Source organism: Dama dama, chromosome 24, assembly GCF_033118175.1.
Source record: "Dama dama isolate Ldn47 chromosome 24, ASM3311817v1, whole genome shotgun sequence".
NCBI classification, from domain to species: Eukaryota; Metazoa; Chordata; class Mammalia; order Artiodactyla; family Cervidae; genus Dama; species Dama dama.
The window spans coordinates 41,839,795-41,860,581 of NC_083704.1; the positions used below are offsets into that span (position 1 = coordinate 41,839,795).

Sequence of the window (20,787 nt, forward strand, 5' to 3'; positions counted from 1 at the left end):
TGCCTGTTGGAACTGCTTATTTGGGTCTCAGCCTAGTTGATACTGAGTTCCCTTCTCTTGCAGTTGTTAACTAACTTTGATTGCCCCAGTGTTCTCATGCCACTGCAAGAGCATTCAGAAGAGTCTGTCATGTGTTAGGAAGAGGTGCTATGTGATGGGAATTCTGTGATCTATAAAATATGGAGCTAATGCCCTAAGGCTAAAAATTCAGGAGAAATTACTTCCCCAGATATCAGTAGTGAATTATTTCATGGGCCTTCTCAGTGGACACACAGTTATGATATCCTCATTTGTTATGGATTCTAATGACTGAGGTCAAAGGTTCCCCTGCACCCTTTAATTGTTTTATTAAAAACAGAAGGAAAATTGCTTATAAAAGGACTTAAATTTAAGTGTAGACACATTGTCTGACTCATTTTTTCCCCACTGATTTTCACCATAGTATCAGACAAGTATTACTGCAGTAGAACATGTAATAAAAGTAACTCTCAACTCTAGTCAACTTCATGGAAACAGAAAGGAGAATGATGGTTGCCAGCAGTTGGGGAAAGGAGAATGGGGAGTTAGTGCTTAATGGGTACAGAGGTTTAGTTTGGGAAGGTGAAAAGATTCTAGAAACGGATGGTGGTGATGGTTGCCCAAAAATGTACCTAATGCCACTTAAAAATGGTTAACATGGTAAATTTTGTGTTATGTGTATTTTACCACGAAATGAATAAATACATAAAATTAAAAAATAAAATAAATTTTAAAATATAGTTTGAGGAGTCAAAGCGCTCACTTCCAAGAACACAAGGCCTTTGTTGGGGATAGATGTGGACATATTAACTTCTCTTGCATAGATCTCAAAGAAAAAAAGTTTGTCAAGCCTGAGTCATTTCACATGACCTTTACTGCATGACATTATGCACATGATATTCAAAGCAGACACATTACCAAATAACACTCATGATTTCTATCATCTTTGAAATTCCACCTGGTTCTTGTGGCTTTCCTGATGAAGGAGCCTCTCTAGTCTGTTTATTATTCCAGGTTATAACAGGAGCCACAGGCTTGAAGAATGAACTGTGACCTCACTGGGTATGGAGTCAGCAAACGCTTAGGGCAGACTATAATCCTGTGAGTGGTTTAGGGAGACAGTGGAGTGAAGTGGAAAGAAAATGAGCTTTGAAACCAGACCTAAATTTAAATCCTGGTTCATCCCCTTTTTCATGAGCAGTTCAGAGAGGTCATAGTCTCATAATCTAATCAGTCCTCATTATTCATGGAGTCAGTTCTTGCAGATTCACCTCGCTCTCAAAATTTGTTTGTGACCCCAAATCAGTACTCACGATGCTTTCGCAGTCATTCCCAGACAGGTGCAAATGGACAAAAAATTTTTTTAATTGAAGTATAGTTAATTTACAATATAGTGTCAGTTCCTAGTATACAACAAAGTGATTCAGTTTTATATTTTTTCAGATTATATTCCACTGTAGGTGGAATACATTAAAAGACAGTATAACTCCCTATGTGACACAGTAAACCCTCGTTGCTTATCTATTTTATGTATGATAGTGTGTATCTGCTAAACTTATACTTTTATTTTATATCTGTGTCCCTCCTCCTTTTTCTGTCCCTTTTGGTAACCATAGTTTGTTTGTTTTCTGTGTGTGTGAGTCTATTTTGTTTATAAATTCATTTGTGTTATTTTTTTAGACTCCACATATGTGATGCCACATAGTATCTGTCTTTCTCTGGCTTCACTAAGTATAATATTCTTTAGGTCTATCCACTTTGCTGCAAATGACAATATTTAATGCTGGATCACATGATAGCTCTACCTTTAGTTTGTTAAAGGAACCCTCTATACTGTTCTTCATAGCAGCCACACCAATTTACATTCTCACCAATATTGTAGGAAGATTCCCTTGTCCACATCCTCTCCAGCATTTATTGTTGTTGACTTTGATGATGACCATTCTGACCAATGTGAGTTGATACCTAATTGTAGTTATAATTTGCATTTCTGTAATAATTAGTGATGTTGACCATCTTTTCGTGTACCTGTTGGCCATCTGTATGTCGTCTTTGGAAAAATGTCTATTTAGATCTACTATCCCTTTTTTGTTTGTTTGTTTATTGAGTTGCATAGGCAGTTTGTTTTGGATATTAACCCCTTGCCAGTCACATTTGCAAATACTTTCTCCCATTCAGTAGATTGTCCTTCCATTTTGTTGATATAGTGTTTCCTTCAGAGGGGCAAACACTTTGAGTATTATTTAGCCATAGAATGTTGTGAAGTTCTGATAGATGCTACCACATGAATGAACCTAAGTGAAATAAACCAGACACAAAAATACTGTATGATTCCACTTGGATGAAATATCTAGATTAGGTGAATTCATAGAGATAGAAAGACAATCAAAGGTTACCAGGGTCAGGGAGGAGGGAGAAATGGAGAATTATTGCTTAATAGGTGGAGAGTTTCCGTTTGCTGTGATGATAAGTTTTGGAAGTAGATCATGGTACAACATAGCACATAGTCCTACATAGTACATAGTTTTGGAAATAGATGACATACAACATAGTACAACATCATGAATGTAATTAATGCCACTGAATTATATATTTTAAAATGGTTAAAATAACAAATCTTATATGTTTTACCACAATAAGAAAAAAATTTAATTTCTTAATTAAAAATGAACTTGGTACAAAGCATTGGCGCAAAGCCAATGATATTTTAGTGTTGTTTATTGCTGTGGCATAATCTAGCTCATGCTAACCAAACCTTCCTGACTCCCTGTTCCTCTAAAGTGGGGTAATATAGGACATTTAGCGTTTTATGGACATATCTAACCTTGAACCTTCAGGCTAGTATATTACATTCATTGATCTTTCAGTTTCTTAGAACAGGGAAGACTAAATTCTGCAGTCGTATCCATGATACATTTGAAACTTAATGAGGCAAGTGGTGTAAATCAGGCTAAAAGTAGCCTTGACAGTCAGAAATACCTACTTCATGATGTATAAATGAGCTCCTTAGTTTTCATACTTCTCTGTGGGTTCACGATCTTATTATTTTAATGTGAAGAAATGAAACTGCCTTCAGTGAGAGATCACCTGTATTTTAAAATGGGTGTCCAGCAGTGTCCTGTGAAAGGAAGTCTACATGAGAACAAATTCTCTTGAAATTATAGCATGTGTCATTATGCATTGCTTTCTACAGTTTAAAAGTTGAGTTTAATCTTAAGATAGCTTTTGTTGCTGTTCTCTAAACTTTTTGCAAAATGGTTCTCCATGACATTGTAAATCTGTACTTATTAAGAATGGGGGAGGGAATGGACTAATTATGTTCACAACTCTCTACTGTTCTTTTCCTTTTCCTTTTTTTTTTTTTTTAAGAGAATTTGCCAAAGAAGCAGACTTACAAGTTTTCAGCAGCGATGTACTGGAACTGGGCTCTTGGCAGTATCACAAGTTGTAACTGATCAGTTTTCAGAAATTTTGTAAGCCATTCAGCCCTTCTTCAAACTTAATTGTATAAACTTATAATTGCACCATATTAAAAACAAAGATAATAAATACTCAAACCGCATCACTTCATGACGAGGTTTCCCGTATTTTACTATTATCTGTGCTCTTGAGGTTATTTCATGTCTTACATCTGTGTGGTGGGAACACTGTGCAGCTGTATGCTGCTATGCGTCTCTTGCCAGTCCCTCATCCAGTGTCATCACATTGGTAGCCTGGAACCACTCCTAGCGAAATTATTTATATCGTGAAAATGGACAAATGCTACAGATTTAGGGATGGATTTATTGTTGTTGTTTTTTTGTTGTTGTTGTTTAACTCTGCAGTATTTTTCTCTGCCTCTAATAGCCTTTGCATTACCTTAACTTTGCCTTAAAGTCATTTGCCTATTTGTCTTACATGTGTGTGTGCATGTGCTCAGTCATGTCCAACTCTTTTGTGACCCCATGAACTGTGGCCTGAAAGGCTGCTCTTTCCATGGAATTTTTCAGGAAAAAAAAATACTGGAATGAGTTTTCATTTTGAGCTACAGGGGATCTTTCCAAGTCAGGGGTTGAACCCATCTCCCTTGCATTTCCTGCATTGGCAGGCATATTCTTCACCACTAGTGCCACCTGGGACGCATTTGTCTTACACACTTCAACAAGATATAACCTCCTTCAACCAGGAGTAGTTTCTTATTTGTATGCATGTCCTTTCCATACAAATCCCTCAAAGTTCCTTGCAGGTAGTAGACTATTAGTCTGCTCAGGCTGCCTTAACAGAGTACCACAAACTGGGTGCCTTAAACCACAAAAATTTATTTCTTCACAGTTTGGGATGCTGGATGTCCAAGATCAAGGTGTTAGCAGGGATGGTTTCTGGTGAGACGCTTCGCAGCGTGCATTTGGCCACCTTCTTGCTGTGTCCTCCCAGGGCCTTTTCTCTGTGCATGGGCGCTCCCGGTGTCTCTTCCTCAGTTTTCAAGGATATTAGTCTTTTCTGATTACAGCCCCAATCTTGTCGCCTCTTTTAACCTAAATACCTCCTGAAAGGCTCTTTCTCCAGATGCAGTTACATTGGGGCTTATGGTTTCAACATGTGAACAGAGACGGGGGAGGCACAGTTCAGTCCATAACACAGACATTTATGACTTTGGATTAGATTGCTTCAAAGCTAAGAAGTATAGATCCTTCATTGTGTGCCTGTCTTTTGGCTACCTGCATTACTGGCCTACCTCAGAGATTTGCGGTTTCGGTTCCAAACCACCACAGGAAAGCAAGTATTGCAATAAAGTCACTAATTTTGTGGTTTCTCAGCACATGTAAAAATTGTATTTATACTATTAATTGCACAACAGCATTATATCAAAATGTTCATACCTTAATTACAAAACACTTTAGTGCTTAAAAATGCTAACCATCATCTGAGCTTTTCAGCAAGCTGTCATCTTTTTGCTGGCGGAGGGTCTTGCCTTGATTTTATGGCTGCTGACTGATTGGGTTGGTGGCTGTTGAAGTTGAGGTGGCTGGGGCAGTTTCTTAAAATGAAACAACTATGAAGCATGGGTTGACTCTTCCTTTCACAAATGATTTCTCTATAACAGACAATGCTATTTGATGGCATTTTCCCCACAGTAGAACTCCTTTCAAAACTGGAGTCATTCTTCTCAAAACCCACCAGGGTTTTATCAACTAACTTGATGTAATATTCTAAATCCTTTGTTGTCATTTCAACAGTCTTTAGCATTTTCAGAGGGGTAGATTGTATCTCAAAAAGCCACTTTCTTTGCTCATCTATAAGAAGCAAGGGTTTATCTGTTAAAGCTTCATTCTAAGATTGCAGTGACTCAGTCATATCTTCAGACTCCACTTCTGAGTCTAGTTCTCTTGCTGTACCTACCACACCTGCAGTTACTTCCCCTGCTGAAGTCTTGAACCCCTTGAAGTCATGCATGAGGGGTTGGAATTCAGTTCAGTACAGTCACACAGTCATGTTTGACTCTTTGCAACCCCATGAACTGCAGCACGCCAGGATTCCCTGTCCATCACCAACTCCCAAAGCTTGCTCAAACTCATGTCCATTAAGTCGGTGATGCTATCCAACCATCTCCTCCTCTGTCATCCCCTTCTCCTCATGCCTTCAATCTTTCCCAGCATCAGGGTCTTTTTCAATGAGTCAGTTCTTTGCATCAGGTGGCCAAAGTATTGGAGCTTTAGCTTCAGCATCAGTCCTTCCAATGAGTATTCAGGACTGATTTCCTTTAGGATGGACTGGTTGGATCTCCTTGCAGTCCAAGGGACTCTCAAGAGTCTTCTCCAACACCACAGTCCAAAAGCATCCATTCTTCGGTGCTCAGCTTTCTGTATAGTCCAACTCTCACATCCATACATGACTACTGGAAAAACCAGAGCTTTGACTAGACAGACCTTTGTTGGCAAAGTAATGTGTCTGCTTTTTAATATGCTGTCTAGGTTGGTCCTTCTTCCGAACTCCTGTGAATGTTGATATTTTGTGTCCTCATGAATCATGGATTCTTACTGGCGTATAAAGTGATGAATCCTTTCCAGAGGTTTTCGGTGGACTTTGCCCAGATCCATCAGAGGAATCACTTTTGTTGGCAGCTATACCCTTAAGAAATGTTTTCCTTAAATAGTAAGAGCTGAAAGTCAAAATGACTCCTTGATCTATGAGCTGCATAATGCATTCTGTGCTAGCAGGCATGAAAACAAGATGAACAACTCCATCAGAGCTCTGGGGTGACCAGCTGCACTGTCAGTGATCAGTAATACTTCAAAAGGAATCTTTTTTTTTCTGGGCAGTAGGTCTCAACAGTGGTTTAAAATATTCGGTAAATCGTGTTATAAACAGATATGCTGCCATCTAGGCTTTATTGTTCCCTTTACAGAGCACAGAGAGAGTAGATTCGGTGTAATTCTTAAGGGCTCTAGGGTTTGAGAATGATAAATGAACACTGGCTTCAGTGTAGGTCACCAGCTGCTTTAGCCCTTAACAAGAGAGTCAACCTATCCTTTGAAGCTTTGAATCCAGGTATTGACTTCTCCTCTCCAGCTATGAAAGTCCTTGACGGCATCCAATATATGGCTGTTGTGTCTACATTGAAAATCTGGTGGTTAGTGTAGCCATACTCATGTATTATCCTAGCCAGATCTTCTGTATAACTTGCTGTAGCACCTTGTACTTTTATTTATGGAAAAGGCTTCTTTCCTGAAACCTCATGAACCAAAGCTTCAAATTTTTCTTCTGCAGCTTTCTCACCTCTCAGCCTTCATAGACTAGAAGAGAGTTAGGGCCTCAGTCTAGATTAGGCTTCAGCTTAAGGGAATCTTGTGGCTGGTTTGATCTTCTGTCCGGACCACTGACACTTCCTATATATCAGCAATAACTCTGTTTTGCATTTTTATCACTTGTGTATTCACTGGAGCAGCACTTCTAATTTCCTTCAAGAACTTTTTCTTCACATTCACAATTTCCCTAACTATTTGGAGCAAGAGGCTTAGCTGTCAGGCTGTCTCAGCTTTCGACATACCTTTTGCACGAAGCTTAGTCATTTCTAGCTTTTGATTTAAGGTGAGCGATGTGCAACTCTTACTTTCACTTGAACACTTTAGAGGCCATTGTTGGATTATTAACTGGGCTAATGTCAGTATTGTTATTGTTGTGTTTCAGGAAATAGGGACCCCAAGCAGAAAGAGAGAGAAGGGGGAATCATTGTTTAGTGGAACAGTCAGAACCCATGCAACATTTATTATTATTGACAAATGGGCACATTTCATGGTGTCCCCAAACAATTACAAAAGTAACCAATCACATCCCCACCAAGAGCATACCATTACTTAGTAAATCTTCAGTTTGCTTTCTTGGGAAAAAAATATCACTGATCACAGATTGTTATAACTAGTATAATAACAGTGAAAAAGTTTGAAATATTGGGAGAATTACTATCACAAAAATGGCGTCGCTGGACTTGCTTGTCACAGGATTGCCGCAGGCCTTCAATTTGTAAAACAGTGTATCTACAGAGCATGGTATAGCAAACTCACTAAAGTGATCTGTGCCTGTGCATCGTTTGAGCCTCACAGCAGTGTTTCAGAGTAAATATGATTGTTCCCATTTCACAGAGAAAGACATTGAGTCTGTAAGAGATTTTTTTAAAAATTGCCTAATTATGCACCGATGAAAAGTGTTCAAAATTCAAAACATTTTTCAGACCCAAACAGCGTGACTTCAGAGTCAAGACACCCAGCCACTCTAGGAAACTCCTCTGCTGCTATTTTATACATACGTATGTGTACATCGTATCTCAAGGCAGTATTAAAACTGTTATCCAAAAAAAGTAAGCAGCTGTTGGGAAATCTTGCCTAGGGCATGTATGCGAATGTGTGGACATAGCACAGTGCATGTGTGCTGGGATTAGGGGGTCTTGATGTAATTGCGGCTTCAAGGGAGAGTATTAAAACCCCAAGTTCTTCCATTTCTGACACCTCTTCTTTAAGACAGAGTAAAATAAATAACTGTCAGATAACACTCCAAACTAAATGGAAAGTATTTTCTAACTAAACACTGAAGTTTAATATTCTAAATAAAATTTTTGTTAACTGAAAGGCTTGGATAGAGAGCGAGCTTGTGAGAGCAGACAGGCATAGCCTCAGAGCACCTCACCTAATTCTGAATCACAGTACCTGCCTCAATTGTAACGTGATTATTGTCTTCAGTTTCTTTGAACAGAGTTGACTCAACTTGAAAGAAATTCTCTGGCTTCAAATCAAAATGGGTGTTGCTTTTTTACCCTCCTCTTAAAGAAGTAGTACATCGACAAGTCATTTTAGTTAACCTTCTCTTAGCATCTTGCCATCAGTTACGTTTGGTGAAAAAGTAAGGGCTCTGATTCATCCTGAAGCCTCACCTGTGTATTCTGTTGCTGCATTCCCCTGTCCACATCCACTGATAAACCAGAAAGGCAAAGAGATGAGATCTGAACACAGCATGCGTTGATTCTCCAGACATTTGTTGAGCACCTGCTGTGTGCAATACCTTCTTCTAATAGTGAACAAAACCCCAGGCATTCACATTCTAGAGGGAAGAGAGAGACAGTGAACAGGTAGATTATGTATCAGCAACTGATAAATTTCTCTGGGGGGAAGCAGGGTAAAGGTTTATTATTTTCAACACTAGTGACATTTTGATCCAGATCATTCTTTACTTTGGAAACCACACTATGGACTCTAGGAGGTTTAATGGCTTCCCTGGCCTTGACTAGCTATATGTAAATAGCATACACACACACAAATATACACATGCACACTCGCACACCAGTTGTGACAACATTCAGATATTGCCAGATATCCTTTGGGGGTCAGTGTAAGGCCCAGTTGAGAAGCACTGGTCTAAAGAGTAAGAGGTAGGGGCCCTGGTTCATTGGGTCAGGGAAGACCTCTCTTACAAGGTGACTTTTGAGCAAAGACAGGAAGAAGTGAGGACAAGCATCTTGTAAATATCTGGAGGAAGAATGTTCCCAGCAGAGAATGGCTAGTGCAGGGGCTGTGAGGTGAGAAGGGTGGCGTTGTGGGCAGGACTGAACAGGAAGAATGTATTAAGGGATGGGATCAGCCACCCCTTCAGGAGGCAAGATCGTGAGCCTGTAGTAAGGACTGTAGCTTTGAACCAGAGCGGGATAGGAAGTCACGAAGGCTTTTGAGAAGAGCAGCAGTGGGACATGGTGTATATTCAGATGAGGTTGTTCTTACCGAATAATCACCTGCAGGGGCACAAAGGTGAAAGCCAGGGTGCTTAAGCAGCCGTGGCAGTGGTTCTTGTGAGCATTTAGTCGAGGTAGGACTGGTTGTGAAGGGGTGGGGGGCAGTGACTGGATTTGAGGTATGTTTTGAATGTAAATCTGATACGGTTTGCTAGTGAATCAGGCATCAGGTGTGAAAAAAACAAAAGCGGGGGTCTTTGAAATCTTTTTCCTTGAAAACACCCCAAATGAGCTTTTTTTTCCCTTGATTTTTTTGATCCTACCTCTATGGGAGCTTAAGCCTGATGCATACATTGTTTAGGCATTAGGTTTTAGACTGTTATTTCCTGAATTGCTTCCTGAGTAAACCAATTAAAATTGTAATGTGCATCTCCAGGAGAAAAGGCAAGGAGCTGAACTTGGTACGATTTTACCTCTTCGACACCACTTAACAACACTTCTCTCCTATTGCTTGGGTAATGAAATTCTGGCAAGGGAGGTGCCAAATGAACAAACGGGCCCTCAGAAGCAGCCCATCACCCCATGCTCATAGCTGTAATACTATCTGATTATCCTCCAGGTCCCCATTTGGGAACTCATGTGCACTTTTCATAAAAACCACCGTGTTCACACTGCATCTCTCCCTTCTCTGTAGCACCTGCCTCTGAGACCTCAGGCATATGGTTGATATTGCCTTCCTGGATTGAGGTAGATTAACCAGGGTTCCAAGCTTCTCAAACTGCGAGAGAGAGAGAATGTGAAATAAAGGCCCAACCTTCTGGTCAGTCTCTGGGTTAAGACGCACTTTTATAAAACCTTCCAAATGTGTCAACACATGTTGGTGATTACACTATGTGAGTTTTTGCCTTTACCTTGTAAAGTCACATTTGCTTTCCCCTTAAAGCAATGTTTCTCCATATTGGGTATGATATTTTTATTAAGTTTCAAAATGGAGGGGATATATGTATATCTATGGCTGATTTATGTTGAGGTTTTACAGAAAACAGCAAAATTCTGTAAAGCAATTATCCTTCAATAAAAAATAAATTAACTTTAAAAAAAAGAATGCAGAATTCTGGGCTCTTTGTGAGATCCAGAGGGATAAAAATGGGAATAATGTTCAATAAGAACCTCAAATAATTCTATAGTATGTGTATGCAAACACTTGAGAATTGTTGCTGCATCATTTGGGAATTACACTCACTTCCAAGTAACTGAAATTTAAATAAAGATCTAGTTTATTTCTCTCATTGGTTGGAGAAGTTCAGTAATAGGCAACCCAGTGATGGTGTATGAGGGCTCTGTGGTATATTCAGAAACTTTCACTCTTGAAGTTGCTTCATGGTGCAAAATGGCTGCTGAACCCCCAGCCATCATTTGTACATTCCAGCCAGAAAGCTGGAAGAAGGGGAAATGGGCAAAAGGGGCCTTTGTCAACTACTTTACTTCCTTTTAAAAGAGCTCTCCCAGAAGTCACATCTTTACATGTCATTGGCCAGAATTTATTCACATGGCCACATGTTGTTCCTCCAGAAGTACAGAAATGTTTTTCTGAGCTGAGTATATTGATGCTGTAAGTAAAATAATGGTATTCTAATTAAGGAAGAATAGAAAATGGATGTGGAGAAGGTTCACATATAAAAACACTGGGGCATAAGAACCACTCAATTAAAAAATACATTGTTTGATCCCTCCCTTCATTGAGACAGTGAGGGGCAATTGATTTTCAAACCAACCCCCAAATTCTGACTTCTTGTTGGGATCTCTCTCTAAGAAAAAGGGATGCTTTTGATATGGAAAATGTACCACCTCAAACTTTGAGCACTTTGCCTTTAGGATTTCTCATTCTTGCCAGAGCTGGTGAACTCCTTTTTAAGTACATATATAGAGAGAGGGAGACACCTACAAAATTGAGTGAGAGCATATAACTTCATTTGCCTCCTCTGGGTCTCCTGGGATATCTGGTAATCTCATGGGTTGGCTGTTGAAGGAAAACACATGAGTAACTCTAAAATTCTTAAAATAGGCTCCCTGAACCAATAGTAGGGGCATCCCCAGAAAGGTGGTTAGAAATGCAAATGATTGCCCCCAACCCCCAGGTCCTCTGGATTAGAGATGTGTATTTTAACAAGCCTTCCATGTGGTTGTGGTGGAAGATACAATTTGAGAACCACTGTTCCTGTGTAAAGCACTTTTCTCTCCAACGAGTGGTCACTGACTTTTTGGCTCCATCTCTGCTCCAGCAGAAATGCTATCAAATGTGCAGTTCCTTCTGAAAAACCCGGTCTTCCCAATTGGGCGAGGTCTTGCTTCGTCGACTTTCTTTGCACACTGACTAAAGCTCTGACAATCCGTCTTGACACAGACTGAAGTTATTGCCAAACCTCACTGTTGAGAGTAACATGTTTAAATAAAGGCCTTCAGCTATTTCGTTTTCCTGAGCCAGTGTATTGTGCTCAGCATGCTTTTGTTTGGAGGAAATGGACCTCGTATGGCTACACCCAGGTCACAGTCATAGGGCACCTCTACCTGGGAATCTGTAACCGGAGCGAAGTCCCAAGCACATACCACAGAGCTGCTTTTGGAGAAATACACAGAGTATAACAGGAGGAAAAATCACATCATCAACCTGTCAGATAATGGTTTGGTAGTGATCATCATTGACAGAATTCTATTGGATTTGATTATTTACTTGTAAAAATTAACAAGAGAAACATGTTTGGGCTAAAATGAGCAATCTGCAGGGTTTTCAGGGGTGGTGCCAAATTTAATTTTTGTAGTGCCAGAAAGTATATTAAATATTTTCCCCTTCCCATTGGTATGATTGGTGTTTGTTTTGAGCTATACAGTAGTTTTATTATGGAAGATGCCAGAGCATTTCCATGCATGCCGCATTTCCATGTTCAGCCAGAGACAGATGGGGAAAGGAAGCCATCCCTCCCTCCTTCCCATCTGTCTGCTAATTCCCTTTACTCAGTGAAGAGCTTGCAGAGTCCAGTTCCTAAACACCAGGAAGAGACACAGAAGGCAGCACAAAGTGATTATTTTTCCTGCTGGACTTGAACAGGCTTTGAAGAGCCTTGAAAGTGGTGAAGCACCAACTCACTCTCCTCCCTCAGAGCAAGCCAGATTACCTCCCATGTAATGTGAGAGTGATTTGGTAGGTTGTTAGTTAATATTAGCTGCTTTGGTTTAATAATGGAGCATCTTACTAGATAAGCTCTTTTATTTCTGTCCGGAGAATCTCATGGACAGAGGACCCTGGTGGGCTACAGTCCTTGGGGTAGAGGGGGTGGCAAAGAGTCAAAGCTTTTAAGTCTTCCCCCAACTATTGTTTGAAGTCATCCACCAAATTATTGCTAGCCTTGAGAGAAATTTTTTAAAACACTTTGTATTCAAGGAATTACTGGAATACTAGTAGAAAAGATACATTTTCAGTGGTGGGGATCAGTAGACTTAAATTATAAAAGGCAACACAAGATGTCCAGCCAGGAAGGATGTTTCAAAAGAGTAGAGTCACTGCCTCTGCAGACCTAAGAATTCAGTCCTTAGGGTGGATCTCGGAGTACTAAGGTATTTATTTACCACCTAAGTATCTCTAGAGCTCTCCATCACTTCCTCCCCCTTAGCGCAGTCATGCGTTGGGACTCTATCCTCCAGTAGGCGGCGCTCCAGTAGGTAAAGAACCCGCCTGCAAATGCAGAAAACATAAGAGACACAGGCTCAGTCACTGGGTCAGGAAGATCCCCTGGGAGAGAAATGGTAACCCACTCCAGTATTCCTGCCTGGAGAATTCCATGGACAGCGGAGCCTGGTGGGCTACAGTCCATGGAGTCACAAAGAGTCGGACACAACTGAGGCAGCTTAGCATGCACACAGCACTTAAAACAGCCTGAAACTTCTCCAATCCAGGCTGCAGGTGTGGTCCTCACCCAAGAGCCTCCCATAAGGAACTGGAATTGAGCAAGGCTCGTCAGTCTAGGGTGGACTCCTGAAGTGAGGTTGTGTCAACTCCCAGTCGTGTGGGGATCTGCTGAGAGGAAAGAATGGAGCAAAGGACACCAGCCTTAAAGAGATGGGAAATCCCTTACCAGTCACTTTCCTTTGGAAGTTTCCATTTTCTCATGGGGTTTTGAGAAAACACGTCTTTTTATATGTTACCTTTCTACCCCTGAAACCAAACTAGCTTAAATAGCACTTTATTCCTTACAACCTTCTTACTTAGACCCATTGCAAGTGGGAGCTTCACAGATTTGGTCTCACTCTACAAGCCAGCAGTTGGTGTTGCCTACCTCTTAAAATGGAAGGGAGGCCACGAAAATCTGGATTGTCCCATTTGAAGCTTACCAGGCTGCACAATATACTTACTGCTGTGTATTCTTATTATTTATTGTTATTGCCAGCTAAATGCTTTGCCTCCACTCCCATTTAATTGCCACAATCATGTGATAAGGATTCTGAGAGTTTTTAACCCCAGAAACACAGGGATGGGTAAGGACAGAGCTAGGACTGCAGGGTTCAGATCTACTTGGCCATGGCTGCAGAAGATACAGGGAAGACTCCAGCCTGGGTCAGCCTTGGACAGTAGCAGACAGGGCTTGTTCAAGGCACCAGTTCAGAAGATGACTGCTCTGGGCAGTGGAGACAGGGCTGAGTGAGTGGTAAGGAATGATTGCCAGGAAGGTCAGTGGAGCTCACATTAGACTCTTCATGATCATGCATCCACAGTATGATGCATTTTTTAAAAAATTTGTATTGAAGCATAGTTGATATATGGTATTGTGTAAAACTGGTCTTCCTTAGGTCTAACCCTAACCCTAACCCTAAAAAAGAAAAATTTCCACACTGGATGGTGTTTTTTCAGGAAAACGAATTTTTTCCATATTCTTTTTGGTGACAGTTTATCATAGGATATATTTCCCTGTGCTATCCAGTAGGACTTTGTTGCTTATCCATACAGTGATTCATTTTATATTAGCATTAACCCCTAATGTTCGGTAACTATCATGGGAGTTGTGAGAATGACAAAGTGATGATGCCACAAGGCCTTTCCACCCGTCATTTTTTGACTTGGGAGGCAAAACCCATCCCCCAGTATACTGCAGCTGCTTCTTTATCTGTGGCCCTTACAGGTGAGCATGTGGACCGCAGTTCTCCTGCGCACGCAATGCTGTGCCAGTCTGTGATGGGCTCATCGCCAGCTTCTAATCCCAAACTAACTCATGATCTGAGCTCATGTGTCTCCTCAGAGGAGAGTGCTGGTAACCTGTGGGCTGCCTTCAAAACCTGAATTCCAGGCCCTGGCTCCCTACCAGTGTCTACAGGGAGGGGTTGCAAGGCCCTGGGTTTCAAAAGTCAGCTAGTCTAGGACAAGAAGTCTGTTTATGTTTGCCTTTGGGATTTGATTAAGAGGATGATGTGCACATGATGGTGAGTGGTTACGATCATTTGTTACAAAAATAAGGATGGCTTTCACATTTTGTTTAAGGCTTTGTCATCATAAAGCCTTCTTCCTCTCTCTTCTAACACTTATGATTTCATTTCTGGAGATCAAAGTAGACAGAGCTTTCACAACTCTTCACCCCAGCATTCCCAAAACATGTAGTCATATCCAAGGCTCCCTAAACTCCAGGGACTGTGACCATGGTTGAGGAGCATAATGAATACAGTGAATTTAGGGCCCTATGTCTTCTGTCTTCTCCGTTTTGTTGAATGAATGCCTTGTTTCACAAGAGCTGGTCATAATGCTTAGAGATAGTTGAAAAGTATTTTCCATGATATCATCTGAGCTTGTGGGAACTTTTTTTAAATCTCTCCTATATAAAGCATACCTTCTGTTTTGCCCAGTTTTTTCCCCTAGCTTGCATGCAACTGGATGGTAGAATGTCTGTTTTCTTTTCTCAGGCAAAATTAGATGTTTAGTGCTTTCCCAAGTCGTCGTTAGGGTTGAATGAGTCTCAGAGACTGAAAGAATATGTCCTAACAGCTGTAAACGGGAGCATTCTAAGATGTAGCCCCCCCCCAAAAAAAAAAACACATTGATGATGATCTTTAATTACATATTCTGTATCCTGAATTCAGTGACTTTTTAACAGACCTGATTTTCTGGCCTGTCCTCAGGAAAAGCTCAAAACCTAGAGGGCTTTTAGTGTAGGTGGAGGCTGAGGGACCCAAGAGTCCTCCAAGTGCCAAAGACTCCAGCGCCAAGACAGGCACTGACACATCCTTTTGGCTGGGAGGGCAGGTTACATGTCGGAGACACAGAGAGAAAATGGTAAAGTCAGCTCTCAGGGGAGCCTGCTGAGAAAGCCCTGGCCCCTGGGGTCATCAGCATGTTTGCCGAAATCTCTTTTTCTAGGAAAGTTAGCTGGCTTTGTTTCTTCCTTACAGAGAGAGGAAAAGCCCCAAGACATGGGAGATTCGCGGGGCTCTTTCTTCAAGGATAAATGTGTCTGCTTGCAGCAAGAAACTCCTAGGCTGTGGAGTTTCACAAAGGGTGGAGACAGTGGGAAGCAGATTGCGTCTTGCTGTGGGAACCATCTCCCCAGGATGTGGGAAGGGGCAGGTGGTTTGAAGAATGGGTGAGTTACCATGTGCTTTCCCATCCTTCAGGTTCACCAGTACTATAGCTGTCTCCCAGAAGAGAAAGTCCCCTATGTCAACAGTCCTGGAGAGAAACTTCGAATCAAGCAACTATTACACCAGCTGCCACCGCATGACAATGAGGTAAGGGGGCTAGAGGGGCTTTCAGAAGCCTTAGAACTAAAAAAAAAAAGAAGAAGCCTTAGAACTTTCAGCGAGTTGTTAACTTTTTCGTCATCAGAATGCTGCAGTCAGTGAGATCCCCAAGGAAAAATTTGGGCAATTTATTTTAGGTTTTGGTTTCCTTAGTTAGAGGTAAAAGAAACTGTCAGACGCCTTCTGGAAAGGGTTGCTGAAAAGCAGAATCTTATGGGGTTGATTTGCCTCTGTGCCTGGCACTATACTAACTACTGGGGGCAGAGAGCACTAAACTTTACAAGTTCAAGTCCAGGTTTTCTTAGTTGAAGAGTGTGCGATGCCAGTTGCCTGAGCATGTTAGATGAAAGAGATGCCCTGGGCAGTTTAAGCCCAGCACAAACTTTGTGACTCTCTTAGAGTTTTCAGCATCTTTTCTTAGTGAATGAGTGTGTAGGTTTTCCACGTTACACTGCTGTAGAAGTTACATGTCCAGATTTGCAGCTGTGAACATCTGTGTTTTTGTTATTTCCGATCCAGCTTGCCAAGGTTATCCTTTTTACTCCTGAAAATACGACTTGCAGATTGTTTTTTTTTTTTTCTGAACCCAGACAAGGGCCCTCTAAGCAGACATTTATCATCTTTGAAGTCAAATTGATCCTAAAAGGAAAATTTGTGTTTTTAAAAGGTTATCATGCTTGGGAGGTTTAGCTTTGCAAACTAGAAATTAATGTTCATGTATCTGGTTTTTAAAAGTAGTGATCCTATAGAATCCAGTTGTCTACTTAACTCTAATTGTGTTTTAAAGAAAGCCATAATTTCAAGGTAAAAGGAGAAATTTAAAACTCCTCTAGAGAGCTGGACCCGGCTTTTTACCAGCTGCCCCCACCCACGAGCTCAGTCCCTGAGGAAATAAGTGTGTGGTTTTTTAGTCTTTACCTTCCCACATTTGAATAAAAGGAATAAACCAGGAGCCTCAAAAATTAATTTAAATAAGCAGAGCAAAAGCTTAAAAACTGAAGCAACTCCCTAGAAAGGGAGTCATAATTCCCCTTCCTGTTGTTTATTTCAGACTTCATAAAACAGATTTAAATAATGCTTTCTCCTTTAAAGAGGAAAGCAAGCATTGTAACCTGATGCCCAGGTAACTAATTTGAAAGTGAAAATGCCGGTTTTTACAAGCAGGAGGGGTGTGCCTATGTTTCAAAGCATGTCCATAAACTGTCAGTGGTGTCATCATATTCTTTGGGTTATTCAGATCATGGCAGTACATTCTCCACATGAAGACTCTTTTTTTCAAATTTTCTTTTTTTTTTCACTTGATAGAGGAAAGTGGTCTCCTCTTACCTACTCCTCTCTGTTTTTTCATTGTTATTTCTGTTTCTGGTTGATTGTGATTTCATGAAAATAGACCCTTCAAAGTTTTTCTTCCTACTGGTGAAAATTGCTTACATGTGACCCAATGGACAGATTTGTCCATTTGACATGGCCTTTTAAAGGACAAAGGGTGATTCTAAAGTAAATATTTGATCATGCCCTTTTTGATACAGGTTAGACAGTTTTGATGTATACAGCTGCAGTGGTTTTCAAACTAGTCCTAGTTCAAAGATTGCCCTTTGACCATCTATAGGACAAAGCTTCCAGGCAATTCAGTTAACTTTCTTGATGTCCAGATTATTCTGAAGTAAGACAGAGGGTGTGGTTAGATCCATGTGTCCCAAAATGTCTAGATCCATGACTTTGGGTGGGACAAGGACATGGCAGTAAATAATACTGAACCACATAATGAGACTCTCTCCCTTTTTTAACTGTATTTCATTCCTTGTGGCTGAGTAGTCATGGGGGAACTTTTAGTTGGGTGGGCAGGTGTCTCACATCTCTCCAACTCCTACTAATCTCCATCTTTAAGTAACAGCATTGAGAACCTCCGTTTTAGAATCTCCTACAAGCAAAAGTAACCAGCTAGAAGCCAACAGTATGGTTTTGTTTTCACTCTTGTATTTAGTTTTATGACTGCCCTATTTTTTCACAATATTGCTTTTCTATTTATAGTCGTAATATACTTTCTTTCCAAGTAAATGTATTCAAGTAAAAAAAAAAATGAGTTACTTTTTAAAACATTATTAAGTAAATAGTAGTTCAAGATTACAGCAAAATTCCCAAGATGTGCATAAATAAAAGAGAATGGGAAATAGCAGATTTGAATATCTTTAATGTCCCTACCTTAGTTTTTGTGAGTTTCTGTGTTGAACGAGAAGGAAAATCTCTTATGCAAGTTGTCAATGAAAGCCCAATGAGCAGCCCTCTCCCTCCTACACACAGAGAAACACGCAAGTACTTCTTGAGAGAACACAGAGTCCTGAACCAAATTCTCAGGCTCACACCTTGGTTCTCATCTCATTTCGGGAAACAGACGCCATGAGCATGTTGACCGCAATTCTGGCTCGTTGGCCTGGGGCCTTCCTTTGGTGTCAGGGATCATTTCCTTGGGCCCATGGAGGTGAGAGTGAAAGTGAAAGTGAAGTTGCTCAGTCCTGTCAGACTCTTTGCGACCCCGTGGACTGTAGCCTATGAGGCTCCTCCGTCCATGGGATTTTCCAGGCAGGGGTACTGGAGTGGGTTGCCATTTCCTTCTCCAGGGGATCTTCCCAACCCAGGGATCAAACCCAGGTCTCCTACATTGCAGGTAGATGCTTTACCATCTGAGAGTAAGAGTATGGTGATCAATTTGAAGATCCACATCACTTTGTAGAAGAAGAAAGTCCCAGATGTTGACTAGCAGCAAAGCTCTCCCAGTGACGTGGCTCTCAGTGTGGTGAGCAGAGAGGGACAGTAAGCATGAGAAACAGGTGCCAACCACTGGCCTGTCTGAGACTTGTGTTCCTGAGTTTTGAGCCTCTAGGAAGCTCTTTTGATGGTCAACAATCTCGGGTAGACACTCACCTAAATAGCCCCAAGCCTGATGGTATTCAAGTGCCCGCCAGGACAGTGAAACCTAGTGCACGTGTGTTTAATAAGAAAAAAGTCTGAGGCCAAGGCTTCAGGAATCCTCAGGAGCAAAAGATGACCACCACCACCACCCCCACCCTTCCTGTGTGTCTGTCCAGGTTCGCTACTGCAACTCCCTGGATGAGGAAGAGAAAAGGGAGCTGAAGCTCTTCAGCAACCAGAGGAAACGTGAAAACCTGGGCCGCGGCAATGTGAGGCCCTTCCCGGTCACCATGACGGGAGCCATCTGTGAACAGGTGAGCGCATGGTCTGGGGCTTCCCCGGGGGGCCACTCAGGCATCCCTTCCCTGATTCATTCATTCACCAGTTATTTTCTTGAGAGCCTATTTGGTAGGCCTGGGAGATACAGCTGTGAGCAAATGGTTGGAAAGCTTGGTCTTGCCCTTGGAAGGAGTTCTCTCCTAGGAGAGAAGTCAGACAATAATGTCAATAAATAAGAGAAGAAAATGCAGTGGGGAAAAGAGTTAATGCTGGGAGTGTGAGGTGGCTGCTTTTTTCAGTGAAGTGGCTGGGAAGGCTCCACAGAGACAGTCGGGAACTGAGGGAGTGAGTCATGTGATGGCAGGGAAACGGGGCTGTGTGGGAACAGCATGTTCACAGACGCTGTGGCAGGAGCGTTTCTCTTATGGTCCAGGAGTGGCAGGTTGGCCCGTGTGGCAGGGCAGAAGGGGCAAAGGAAGAGACTGCACCAGTCCAGTCCAGTTTCATGGAGGGCTGTGTCAGCCACTTGAAGGAGAGGGCCACTGGAGGGATTTGAGCAGAGAAAGGACATGATGGAATTATATTTTTAAAAGGAGTGCTTTAGAAAGTGGAGTTTTCCTGGACCGTGGCCACCCTCTTTCCCAGGATCATCCCAGGACCAGTGCCCTTTAAAGAGGTGATAGATGGTCATCTCCTTGGGTCTGAAGATTCTTTAGCAAAGTGCATGGACCTCCGCATTCTTTCTAGGGCCTCCCACATTCTTTTCTAGGACCTCACTGAGTTGAGAGTTTGGATTTGTTTTTTCTTCTAGTCTCCTGTAGAGTGCTCCGGGCATGGTGGAGAAGGATTTTTAAGAAAAGAGGGTGGGAATCAGGCCTGCCTGGGTTCACCCTCCCCAACCTCTTGACCTCCAAAAGCCTTCTGGGGTTAATGGTCATATATTGAGCACTTTTCTTAGCCCTGCTGCTCAAAGAGTGGCCCCCTCTAGCTCCTTAAGCACTTTAGGGACCCATTCAGGCGTAGATTGAAAGAGGATACATGACCTGAACTGGTGAAGAAAAGGCAACATACTACCTGAGCAGAGGGGATGCCATTTATTTGGGGGCCCTTTTTGGGAGGGATTTCAGAGAGAGAAGTTTGGAAGGCTCAGTGGATGAAATGGAGATGTTACTTAACAAGGGAGCAAAAGCACCAGAATTGACAATGGGGTCTTCATCCTTGACACCCACCCCTGAGATGCAGGTGGTCAGAGGTTAGGATGCGAGGTTCCTTGTGCTCCATTCAGAACCTCTGCCACTCTTGGGTGGTTCTCCTTGACCAGCCCAGGAGGGCTCCCCTGAGGCAAAAGGGAAGTTGGGCATTTCGTAGGCAGATGTCGAAAGTGATATAGAATAGTGATGACAGCATGGAGACAGAAAGATGTAAGTTTGACACATGATTCTGCCAGGTGACCTTGACCCTATTACTTTTCCTAACAGTTTTGTCATCTCCAAAATGGGGGTATCGAATACCTAGGTCATAGAATCATGGTGAGGGTGAAATGGGATTCTGTATTGTTAAGGTAATTAAACAAGGAGGCCATTAGACTTGGGTGGCTCTGTTGCCTT

At 41.7% G+C, this 20,787-nt stretch overlaps 1 protein-coding gene across 3 annotated transcripts in view; it reads left to right on the plus strand.

The window, feature by feature from the left end:
• Nucleotides 1-20,787, plus strand: part of PRICKLE2 (prickle planar cell polarity protein 2) — a 337,833-nt gene that overhangs the window by 260,392 nt on the left and 56,654 nt on the right. For all 3 annotated transcript variants that reach the window (XM_061128147.1, XM_061128148.1, XM_061128149.1), the window contains 2 exons: nucleotides 15,866-15,979; nucleotides 19,078-19,215. In XM_061128147.1, coding sequence (XP_060984130.1) covers nucleotides 15,866-15,979; nucleotides 19,078-19,215 — 252 coding nt within the window. The remainder of the gene's footprint in view (nucleotides 1-15,865; nucleotides 15,980-19,077; nucleotides 19,216-20,787) is intronic.